At 42.8% G+C, this 12,582-nt stretch overlaps 2 protein-coding genes across 4 annotated transcripts in view; both read right to left on the reverse strand.

The window, feature by feature from the left end:
• The window catches only part of LOC144130119 (uncharacterized), a 344,089-nt gene that overhangs the window by 6,883 nt on the left and 324,624 nt on the right, over window positions 1–12,582 (reverse strand). The window lies entirely within an intron of this gene.
• LOC144127948 (uncharacterized) lies at window positions 1,081–9,662 on the reverse strand. Of its 2 annotated transcripts, none has more exons than XM_077660965.1 (5): window positions 9,476–9,662; window positions 4,623–5,741; window positions 4,166–4,226; window positions 3,639–3,804; window positions 1,081–1,329 (listed from the first exon to the last, which is right to left on the reverse strand). In XM_077660965.1, the coding sequence occupies exons 1-5, from the start codon at window positions 9,575–9,577 to the stop codon at window positions 1,209–1,211; spliced, it is 1,569 nt and encodes a 522-aa protein (XP_077517091.1). In that variant the 5' UTR covers window positions 9,578–9,662; the 3' UTR covers window positions 1,081–1,208. The 2 variants fall into 2 exon arrangements, with proteins under 2 accessions (XP_077517091.1, XP_077517090.1); XM_077660964.1 differs by having other exon boundaries at window positions 4,166–4,229.

Here is a 12,582-nt window from a genome sequence, read left to right on the forward strand (position 1 = left end):
AAGCCTTTAATGGCTCATGCTGCATACATAGAATTGGTTTGATCATAGAAGGTTGTGGTACACCAGGGTGGCCAAATCCTGCTCTGGTGAGAGAGTGCGTTGTCGGTTCTGGTTACCGAGATCAGGCCGCACTCCAGGCCTGATTATGCAATTCCATCGACACGCGGCTTTTTTTTTAAACCCGGTGGAGAATTGCGCGGCACCAGGATTTGAACCCCGGTCCTCATGCACGCGAGGCGGATGTTATACCTCTACGCCATCGCTGCGTTCCGGACAGGCCGCCATTGGAATCTGAACCTGGCAACGTCTAACGCTAGAACTTTAGCTAGTGAGGCTACACTGTAAAAAATTTTTTCCAAAAAAAACAGACATTTTCTGGCAGCTGTCCTGCCAGAAAATGTCTGTACAGTTCTGTTTTCCGTTTTTAAGTTTTTCGGTTATTTTACAATGTTAGATTTTAATCATTTACCGAAAATCCCTGTAAAATTTCTGTGAAATTTCATTTTCTGTTTCAAAGCAAGTCTGTGATTTTCAGGTTTTTCTTTCTCAATATTTACTGAAAGCTTGTAAAATGTCAGGGAAATTCATTTTTCTGTTTGCAGTTATTCTGTTATTTTACAGTGTTTCTTTTCTGTCATGTACAGAAAATCTGTGAAATTCACTTTTCTGTTTTCAGTTATTCTGTTATTTTACAATGTTTCTTTTCTATCATGTACAGAAAATCTGACTGCAAATTGAGTTTAGTTGTCTGTTTTTAGCTCCCTGTTAATTTACACACAATTTTCTTTTTGGCTTGCAGAAAATATATTTGAAATTCCTGCAATGTTCTGTTTACTATTAGTTGTTCTTTTATTACAATTTTTTTCCCCGCACAAAATACGGTTTCTGTGCAAGCACAAGGGCTCATTAAATTACAAATACGATCTTTGCGTCGTTTATGCCAATGAAAGTGTGATATTACATAATTCGTTGCTCGAGGGAAGTTGCGTGAAGTAATTTAAGAATATCTAAATATGAAACGTTTGCACAACACTGATTTTCATCAGTATAGCATTGCCTGAGAACCAAAAGCCAAGCAGCTTGATATGAATGAACACTTTATTAAATCGAAAGTCACATCAGCATCAGCAGTCTTCTATAGCTCGAAGACTATTTCTGAGCCCAACATAATAAAATGTTATACAACACAAGCAACAGAAACAAAAAATCTAAAAGTCATAGTCTTTCAAAGCCGTTGCGAGTGCAGCCACTCTTGGTGACAGGCAGTGCTGCTTCCCGCCATTCTTTTGCACCTTTGTTCCTCTTGCAGGATTAATACCTGCAATAGCCCTGAAACAAAGAGCCACGAGCTATCACTAACGACCAGGCACAAAAACTTAATTTTTATAGTTGAAAGACAAAAATATATTCGTTCTACACTTGTACAACCACTCTGACAAGGGCGGATGTGTTAAAAAAATCAGGTCTCATATATGATCCGCTACGTTGTGAGGGGTAAAAGCTAAGTAAAAAAAAACACTAATATCTTACCTGTTCCCACCCAGAAATAAAACTCTAGGTTTGTGAGGCATCACTTTGCTGCTCAAACCTTCTTTTCAAGCTCCTCATAGCGATAAAGTAGCAAGATTCGTTTTATCAACAACCACAGATCAGCATGACTCACAGGCAGTGCTGGGCGGAAAGAGCATACGATGCTTCTACAATGTCATTGTTTACGAGGCATGTGTTGGAGTTTCCGGTCATACAGGTACCATTGGAAACAGAAGTATCTAGGATGCTACTGAAGTCATTTAAGCACCTTGCTTCTCAGTGATCACCTCATTTTACTACCACATATTGAATGACTTGAGATCGACTTTCATCTCCACAAGTGAGGTTTTGATCCAGTGGGTAATGATAAAAGTGTCGGACTAGTTCGTAGCTTATGCGCCCTAGGAACTCATAGCCACTACAGTACATGTGGCCCTATGAATGAGGAGGATTTAACGGATAAAACAAGGAGAAACGTGCTTTAATAAAACGTTAGGTCTCTTTTGCCTACCTTGCTACAACGGTTTGCCATGTCAGGACGCACCCCTCTCTCATAAAAAACAGCCTGAAATCCGTACCCCGATTCCATTACCTTAAGTGTGTGTGTGTGAGATGCGGCAGAAAAAGAGCGGGAGAGACATTTTTTTCCTTCCGATTGATATTTTATATACAGGGTGATTTTTGTCACTTTTGAAGATATGTTTTAAATACTTAGCTACGTCGGTGTGGTCTTCTGAGCTGGACTGTACAGCAAGGCAGACATTAGGTGCCTCAAATGTATCTGTAGTTATATAATTAACTTTGACTTTTCTATTTTTCATCTCAGAAGCAAGGTAGGTTATGTTGCAAAATTGATGGTCGTCAACTTTGAATATGAGCTGTTTTTAAATACTCCTAAATGGCAGTATCATTCCAGACACCGACCAACAAAAATACACATACGAAAGCTCGTTGAGTCAGCTTTCCACCATTGCATATTCATAGAAAAATCGCTTCTCGCACTTCTAATGCATGCAGCAAGTACAGGCACAGTTATTGTATTTTTATGATGTATAAGTTAACTAGATTTCGGCAAGAATACGATGCGCAGTTACGGCATTGTATAGATAGGTAAAGTGGGCCAGCCAATTGAACAAGCTTTCCTTCGATACTCCGAAATACATTGCCGAGTAACAAAATTTAAAAATAAGCCTAACCTTCGATGTTGCCAGATAAATTTTGCAATACAACCTTCCCTTTAAAAAGCAGAAATAGTAAAGTTTGTTAGCTAATTTAAGCTGATTAATCGTCTAATTATTCATCCTTATGAGGTACATAATGTCCACTTTGCAGTACAATCCAGCACAATAGAAAGCACCGGCGCATTTCTCACACTTTTTAAAATAGAAGGCTGCAAAGGTTAAAAAAAAACGTTTATAATACAGTTGCGTGCTTGTCACTTGCTTTGTTTCTGGTGTTGTGCTTTATTATAACAAAACAAACAAAATACCTGATCTCAGACCTTCACATTTACTAGAATGCATCCTTGTCTGTATGCTCTTGCATTAGCCTTCCAGCAGAACTAATAGACAGCACACAGGCGTGATCCCAAGCTGCTGCTGTACTGTTAACTATAGAGATAAAAGGTTTCTTCATGACGTCTCGCTGTTTGACACATATTTTCAAAAATGAGACTGGATAATGAGGGCATGTTATTACGTCAGTCAATGGTAAATCAATTATTAATTTCTTGTACTACAATGTTGCTAAAACTCCCTACCTTAAAGCAAATTTTCTTCGCTGCTGCTCCTATACTACAGCACACTACCAAATATCTTTAGCATTATTGTGTCCCAGTGCTAGTTCAATGCCAAGCTGAAGAAATGCCAACTTTCACCTCTATAAGCAAACTTCATTGACAGTATGATATTCTCGATGAACACGCACACTGTTCAAAAAGCTTTTCAGTTGAAGTGCATTTTCTTCGCGTACACTCAGTTTAGCAGCGTAGTAACCGCTTTTCTAAATAAGGTTCTGGAAGATTGGCAGACTGCAGTATGCATTTGCACAGGGCGTGCTGTGACGTCAGGCAAGTGTACAGGTGAGTGAACATTGGCTTCAGTTCTTACCTCTGTGTGAATTCCAAGCACAGGCTCGTCTCCTTCTGGTACTGGATGTTAAAAGCAAAATGGGCAAAGAACAGCAGCTTGAAGGCCTCGTCTGGCTTCGATGCATGAAGCACTGGATGGGTGTCCATGCAGATTGTGTATGAATTAGCAGTGAGAAAAGTCCATCCTGGAAAAGAGTTGGAAGGAAGAATTATTATTCGCTTTGTCCTTCTGTTTTCATCATGTCTTTCAGTTACACGTAAAGTCTCTTTATTCAGAGGGGTTGGTCCATCACCATTAGGTTTAGGAGGATAAGTGAATAACGAGGAAGGGATAACGACGAAGATTGCATTGACCTATATATGATAGGCACATCGAGCCAGCAATACTCATTAAGCATTTCAATCAGCGGGAAGTGTCTTTTAATAAATTGCATACATTTGTCTAATAAAATAAAGATTTGCATTTCGGACAAGGTAGCACCATTTAGTGCATTTTTCAGCAATTTTTTTAAGAACTGCACCTTTAGTCAGTCATCAGTATCTTACCTTTCGCGCAGATGAAAGGACAGCTTGGCAGATCCCCCAAGTCATCGTCGCTGGCCATCTCCTTCTATGAAAAATCCAATTCACATGTGCATTAGCATTAGGATCAGTCAATGGCATGTAATAAAAGAAAAATGTTGCCTTAAGTCCTCAACACAGACGCCATTTCACTTAAATATGAGTTACCATTGCGTCGCACGCTAAAACACACCGCAGCAAGTCTGCTGGCTTTGAGGATAAATTTTTGTTTATGGGCAAGGTTGACATAAAACTTCCAGATTTTTCTGTTATCTCAGTACAAATGTTATAAGACGTGGGTAAAACAATCACTGCACTACTGTTATAAAAGGCAGTGCTGACTTGATTATTGGGAGGAATAAATTAATGGGACACTTCACATTGTGCATTAACGTGCGACGACTGCAAGGAAATAATGCAAACTACATTTATCAGTTTTTACCTCTGTTAGCTTGTAAAACAGCTCTTTGTCTTCTCCGAAGATTGCGAGCAGTAGTAGTGGCATGGCTTCGTATTCAACTGCCATTGACTTCCTGTTAGTTTTGGCAGCTTCTACTTCTTGGAGACAAGACTTCACACATTCTTTTTTTACTTGGCTGTGTGCGTAACGAAAAACTTGCCGTCCAACAGTCTTTAGTCGGTCATCGAAAGTCTTTGCAACATTTGAGCCTAGCAAGATGTTTACGTGGTTGGTCAGGTGCTTTCCCTGAAACCGAAATGGCCGGCTTCGCTCAATGTCTCGAATATTTTTGGATGCATTGATAAGCTGACGTTGTGATGCATAAGTCTCTGACATGAGCTGTGCAACCATGGTCTCATCTGGAAACGCAAGCCTGAACTGCGACAGCAAGTCGTCTTTTTTCTTCTCCTGTGAGTCAGCAGTTTCGTCAGATTGAAGCTTTTGTTGCCATGCCACACACCCATATGAGTCTCTCTGAATCTTCACTCGTTTGACACTCAAGTCCAGTTCATCGTCCGGTTCGAACTGATGTGGCTGCTCAGAGCTTGGCCTTCGTTTGTTGTTAACACAGTTTTCAAGTTTCCACAAGAGTGTCTCAATACCCGAGCCAATTACTGCCCCATTTAGGGTGTCCTCGAATGTCTTCGGGTAATGGCTCACAATTTCAGCTGCGATGGCCCTCAAGATCTTGCGACCTGGCTTCCTGTTTATGGCAAGAATATGGTCACTCACAAGTCGTACCATTTCATTCAAGTCGCTCTTTACTGGACGCTTCCCTTCTTGGCAAGCCTTCATAAGCTGTGGTGGGAAAACCTCCCAAGGTGTAGAAAAGCTTGCACATTGTGAGCTTGTAGGCGATTGAATGTCGTTGGGAGAAAGTGACACTGGTGGGTTGGGCGTAGCCGCTGAGTGAAACCTTTCAAGAAGAATCCTTCTGCTGATGGGCTTTAAAAATTGCAAATCCTCTTCAACCACATACTTCAGATGTTCCAGGGACTCTACACCACATTGCTGCACCTTCTGGACTGTCAGCTCTACAATCTCCTTGTCCAGGGCTGGCAGCCAGTTGGAAATTCGTTGTTCCAACTCCATTGCAGCTATCTGAAACACAGTTCAAACTCCATCAAGTAATCCATGCTTCAAAACAAAAACAGGATAACTGCAGCGGGCAAGGTTGTACTGGATTAATGGTGTGTTGTCAAGCAAGCTGTCGAGCTCAATGCACTTGATTGGACCGTCATTACTTAAGATGTTAAAATACTGCATTCCTGGTTCATACGATGTACTAACAGTTTTTACAAGAAAAAAATGCCGCGCATCTTTCGACAGGATCAGCTGTATTTCCCCAAACTTTAGTTCGCCGTTCTGCCGTGACATTACAACTAGCATTTTGCACTCATACAACAGACCCCGAATAGTTGCTTGCTGTGTTAAGAAAATTTCCCCTTCATCAGAAACAACTTCCCGAACTTCGTTCTGAATTTCAGGACTGCAAAGGCTGATCATGAAAGTAGATGCATTGTCGAGAACGTCAGTACTGCTTCCTGTGTTCTTGTAAGCTTGGAAAAGCTGATGCCGCTGAGATAAAGTCAACGTCAAATTCTTGAAATTTTGACAATTTCTAGCACATTTCTTGAAGTAGCTGTGTTTGCTCTCGCATCGCATTGTCCACAATCTGATCAGGGGACCAAAGTGCATAATAAGCATTGGATAGTGAAGAAGGTAATGGTGTTTTGGCCTCAATGGAATATTTGGGAACAGAGCTGTTCTGCTTGTCATGTAATCTTCGATGATATCTTGGAGCCTCATAGCCATTGCACTTGTAACTGCTGGCGCAGTAACTAAAAGAACAATTTCTGACAGCAACAGAACCTGCTTCCAGACCTCACTCTCTGTAGACTGAACGGAACCGACTAGGAAGAGGGGAAGAAAACGAACCATATTCCAGTTCTGAATAGCATGGCCTCCAAGTGATTTCTTTACAGGAACCTCACATGGTCTGTCATTGAGGTCGCTGTGCTTAAAAGGAAAGCCACCTATACGGTTATTGAGATCCTCTAGAGAAATCCACTCACAAACCGTGACAAAATATTGTATATACAAAGAAAGGTCGAATGACACTATGCCTTCAAAAAGATCGTGTGCCAAACAAGGGGGAAGCCCTGGTGCACAAACGTCGAAATACTTCAGATCGTTGAACAAAGACCTAAACTTTACTCCCTTTTCTGCACTTAAGGAACTATCGGCTGCTAAGGTTAGGACAGCACTGTTGTAATTGTCGGGTGTTCTCAGCTCGAATACACCTGACAATGCAAGTGGAGAGAAGAGGTCTCTTCTTTCCGCCAAACAAAACCTGCAGATGTGTGTTGCATTGCTAAAGTTTTCAACAAAGCCACCAATTCCATGGCTTCCAAGATTGTCACCGAGGATTGCGCACACTGTGCCAATCAGACGTGTGCCCTTTGTAGTGACGACTGTGCCTGCTTAATTGGGAGACGCCTCGCATGCTGACTTTCAACCAATTAATATAGCAGCACCGTAGATACTAATTTGTACTGTGAACAGCATGCATTTGAATACATAAGCTTGAACACACCTGTCCTGAACATGGTAGAAGTCGTTTTCTTTTTTTATACTGAAACCCAAACAGTGCCTTACATAGGAGCTGTTATTTAGGCTTGTTCTCTGATATATGCATCTGTCACGCAAAGTAAATGGATGATCAGTGTTAGCTAGTCCACGTTGTACTTCTATCGTCGCATTTGCTTTGAATACCGCGGCCATGCACTAGTGCGTGATGATTGCGGTTTTATTTTGGCTTAGTTACAGGCTCTCTTGACTGAGCTGCAGCGTGATTGCGGATGCCTTAAGTTAGTATCTACTACTTTACAAAGGCCGGGAGCCTTCCGCTCAGGTTGTGAATGCATTTCTGCCAGTTTTTTAGCGCGAAAGCACTAATCCGGAGGTTCCTACCCCTAAAATTCTGCTCTTGCTTACTTGTGAAGCAGCTGCATAGGAACACTATAACAGTTAGCCAAGCATAGTGATGACACTGTGCCTATACATGATAGCCATAACCAGGGTCAACCATGACCCGAACATGAGTTAACTTCGAATTTGGTGCCCGGGCCACCGTCAAATTTCAGCATGGTTCACCCAAAAATTGACCTCAGCCAAACTGGACCAAAACTGATTATAAGTAATCAGTTTTATTCAATACAAGTATATTTAGTTCTCTGCAATGTCCAGTTCAAGTACTGTTAATTTGATTACATTCGGAGAATTTTGGTTATTTAAGTCACTAATTACTCTTCACTAATTAGCGGTCACTAGTCAGGTACTACTAATTGTTAAATTATTATGTCAAGTTCAAGTACTGTTGATTTGGTTGATTTTCTGGTAATTTAATTCCCTAATTGCTTTTGACTAATGAAGGGTCACTTATCAGAGGTCACCATTTCTCCTTTACTACCTCCAGGTCAAATACCGTTCGTCTGATTACATTCGGAGCATTTATAGCCATTTTATTCACTAATTGTTTATCGCTAATTAAGGGTCGGTAATTGTCAGTATTTAGTCCTTTACTACCTCGAGTTCAGGTAGTGTTCATTTCATTGTAATTTAAGCATGCTGTCAAGCATCTACGCCGTTTGCAATTCTGCGCCAGCCTCCGAAGAGAACTGACACGTGCGGGTGACCGACGACCCGTTCCCCGCATAACATGCATCTCACCGTCCAGAACTGTCCGTAATACGTGATATAGTCCAATATGGTAGTCTCATTAGCCGACAAACAGATCAAACAGCATATTCAACATTAAAATTTTCAGATTATATTTCACAGCCATAGCAAAAGCCGTGTGGAATCTATTTGACGCTTATGCCGATACAGCGGCGGCGACCAGGCCGCCGAGCCTACTGAGGCGAAGACATGCTCCACCGCAATACACGGGGGAGCGCAGGCCGCGTAGCAACCGCAAAGCTGGAAACGAACGATCCACCTCCGGGTCGACGTTGCTTGTCGACAGCTAGGCAAGGGCCAAGACCGCAGCTTTGTTTACTCGAGAAAGTTCGCGTACGCATGCAGAGTCTGAACACTCGTGAGTTCAAAGATACCGTGAGCCGAACGGCCTCCGCTCAGCCGTAGCTCCGCGTGAGCAAGAAGCGATGCCGCTGCATTCGAAACGACAAGCTGGCGCAGGGCTGGAATCTCGCGAGACTGGTTCGGCTCGCGCGAGTGGCCGGTGCGCCGGCCGAATGACGACAGTCGGCGCGGCGGCCAATGCCGCGAGTCGAAGCTCAAGCGAGAACCCGAGCCCTGGCAGATCTCAAATTTAACGCACACACCACGTTAAAACACGCTGCAAAGATTTCAGATAGCCTTTAGAGGCAATCGTGAATGCGATGAAAATTAAGGGCTGCGTGGTTGCGGTAGCGAGGCCGCGGCACGATTTAGAAGCTAGCACAATGAAATATGGAATAGACACACGACGCTTGCCGCTACGGCGGCGTCCGCGGCGGCAAGTGATTCGCGCGTGAGCGCTCGTCCTGTTCGTTTTAACTTTTAACTGCGTGTCAAAGCTGCACCTTCACCATGAACAGTTTACGGAGCGTAGGCAGCTTGAAACCGCAAGGCGGAGGATGAAAGTTACGCAGGGCTAGGGCTTTCCCGCTATTTAGTGAGATGCGAGCTATGTGCCCATGCCTTAATATTTCGCTACAGTAATCCACCTCCATCGCACGCAACATCTACAATATAGTTTAGAGATTTCCACCGGTGACACAAAGCAAATCACACTGTCTGTATCAAGTGGCAGAGATTGTTTGTTCACTCACCTTTCCAAATGAAACGAATAAATCGATGCACGAAGACACCAAGCCCCTCTTCATGCGGAAGTCATCTTGCGAAGTGCAGCTCCGCATCAAAAGCAACCACATAGTACTAGTTGTGCGAAAAATTTAGTTTACTACACTCTAGGCTTTAAAAAATAAACGGATGTTTTTAAGGTGTTCAGGTGCATTATTTGTAGCTTACTTCTTAATAGAGACGCACGTGAATAGACCACGGCGGTCAAAAACAGAAAATGTCTGTTTTTTTGCTTGATCACCTTTCTGTTTTTTCCAGTAACAGATTTTTTCCGTGCGGCAACAGTAAATTTCTGCAAAAACGCCTGTAATTTTACACACTTTTTTTACAGTGTAGCCTAGCAGTGCTGTTTGAGGAACTAGCGGGAATTAAATGGGATGTGATAAAGATTAGCGAAGTTAGGAGGACAGGTGAGGCGTATACAGTACTAAAGGACGGACACATGCTGTGCTATCGCGGGTTAGAGGATAGACGAGAACTAGGTGTGGGATTCCTCATTAATATGGATATAGCTTGCAACGTCGAGGAGTTCTACAGTATTAACGAGAGGGCAGCAGCTATAGTAATTAGGCTGAATAGGAGGTACAAGCTGAAAGTGGTGCAGGTCTACGCACCGACATCCAGCCATGATGACCAGACCGTTGAAAGTTTCTATGAGGACGTAGAATCGGCAATGAATAAAGTAAAATCGCAATACACTGTACTGATGGGCGACTTCAATGCGAAGGTGGGCAAGAAGCAGACTGACGACCACGCGGTAGGTGACTATGGGATAGGCTCTAGGAATAGCAGGGGAGAGTTATTAGTTGAATTCGCGGATAGAAATAATTTACGGATCATGAATACCTTCTTCCGCAAACGAGAAAACAGGAAGTGGACCTGGAAGTGCCCCAATGGTGAGATTAAAAATGAAATCGACTTCATACTATGCGCTAAACCTGGCATCATTCAGGATGTGGCCGTCCTCGGAAAGGTGCGTTGTAGCGACCACAGAATGGTAAGGTCTAGAATTAGCTTAGACTTGAAGAGGGAACGGAAGAAGCTAGTGAAGAAGAAGACCATTAACGAGTTAGCCGTAAGAGGCAAAGCACAGGAGTTTAGGATAGCGCTGCAAAACAGATATTCGGCTTTAACTGAGGAAGATGATCTTGATGTTCATTTAATGCACGATAATCTCACATCAATAATTACGGAGTGCGCAGTAGAAGTAGGCGGTAGGACAGTTCGAAAGGATACCGGGAAGCTATCTCAGGTAACGAAAGATCTGATTAAGAAGCGCCAAAACATGAGGGCATCTAACCCTACCGATAGAATAGAACTAACGGAGCTATCAAAGTTAATAAAAAAGCGCAAGGTAGCCGACATAAGAAAGTTTAATATGGAGGGAATCGAGCATGCTATAAAGAATGGTGGTAGCCTAAAAACAGTGAAGAGGAAACTAGGCATAGGTAAAAACCAGATGTATGCTTTAAGAGACAAGCAGGGCAATATCATTAGCAATATGGATATGATAGTTAACGTAGCCGAAGAGTTCTACACAGACCTGTACAGTAGCCAATGTAATCAGAGCGTTAATGAAAAAGACAGCAGTGCACAGCAATGCATCATCCGGCCAGTAACGAAAGATGAAGTAAAGAAAGCCTTAGAAGCAATGAAAAGGGGAAAAGCAGCTGGGGAGGATCAGGTAACAGCAGATCTGTTGAAGGATGGAGGGGACATCGTGCTAGAAAAACTAGCCACCCTGTATACGCAATGCCTTATGACCGCGACTGTACCAGAAGCTTGGAAGAATACAAATATTATCTCAATTCATAAGAAGGGAGACGCCAAGGACTTGAAAAATTACAGGCCGATCAGCTTACTATACGTTGCCTACAAAGTATTTACTAAGGTAATCGCTAATATTGTCAGGGCAACGTTAGACTTTGATCAACCATATGATCAGGCAGGCTTTCGTAAAGGATATTCCAAAATAGATCATATTCACACTATCAATCAGGTGATAGAGAAATGCGCAGAATATAACCAACCTCTATATATAGCTTTCGTTGATTACGAGAAAGCATTCGACTCAGTGGAAACCTCAGCAGTCATACAGGCATTGCGTAATCAGGGGGTAGAAGAGCCTTATGTCAAAATACTGGAAGATATATATAGCAACTGCACAGCAACTATAGTCCTCCATAAAGTCAGCAATAAAATTCCAATAAGGAAGGGCGTCAGGCAAGGAGACACGATCTCGCCAATGCTGTTCACCGCATGTTTACAGGAGGTATTTCGAGGCCTGAATCGGGAACAGTTGGGAATAAGATTAAATGGGGAATACCTAAATAATCTGCGATTTGCTGATGACATTGCCTTGCTGAGTCACTCAGGAGGTGAACTGCAAATCATGATCAATGAGTTAGACAGGCAGAGCAGATCGATGGGCCTAAAAATTAACATGCAGAATACCAAAGTAATGTTCAACAGCCTAGCAAGGGAACAACAGTTCACAATTGGCAGCGAGAGCCTAGAAATTGTCACGGAATACGTCTACTTAGGGCAGGTAGTGACAGCTGATCCGGATCATGAGAGGGAGATAACTGGAAGGATAAGAATGGGGTGGAGCGCATACGGCAAACTTTCGCAGATCATGAGTGGCTGTTTACCAATTTCCCTCAACAGGAAAGTTTACAACAGCATAATCTTACCGGTACTCACCTACGGGGCAGAAACGTGGAGGCTAACGAAAAGGGTTCAGCTTAAGTTAAGGATAACGCAGCGAGCCATGGAAAGAAAAATGATAGGTGTAACGTTAAGAGATCGGAAGCGGGCAGAGTGGGTGAGGGAACAAACACGGATTTATGACATCCTAGTAGAAATCAAGAGAACGAAATGGGCTTGGGCAGGGCATGTAATGCGAAGGCAAGATAACCGCTGGTCCTTAAGGGTAACGGAGTGGGTTCCAAGAGAAAGTAAGCGTAGCAGGGGGCGGCAGAAGGTTAGGTGGGCGGATGAGATTAAGAAGTTTGCAGGCAAAGGGTGGATGCATCTGGCAAAGGATAGGGTTAATTGGAGAGACATGGGAGAGGCC

Source organism: Amblyomma americanum, chromosome 4 (genome assembly GCF_052857255.1).
Source record: "Amblyomma americanum isolate KBUSLIRL-KWMA chromosome 4, ASM5285725v1, whole genome shotgun sequence".
In the NCBI taxonomy this organism is placed as follows: Eukaryota; Metazoa; Arthropoda; class Arachnida; order Ixodida; family Ixodidae; genus Amblyomma; species Amblyomma americanum.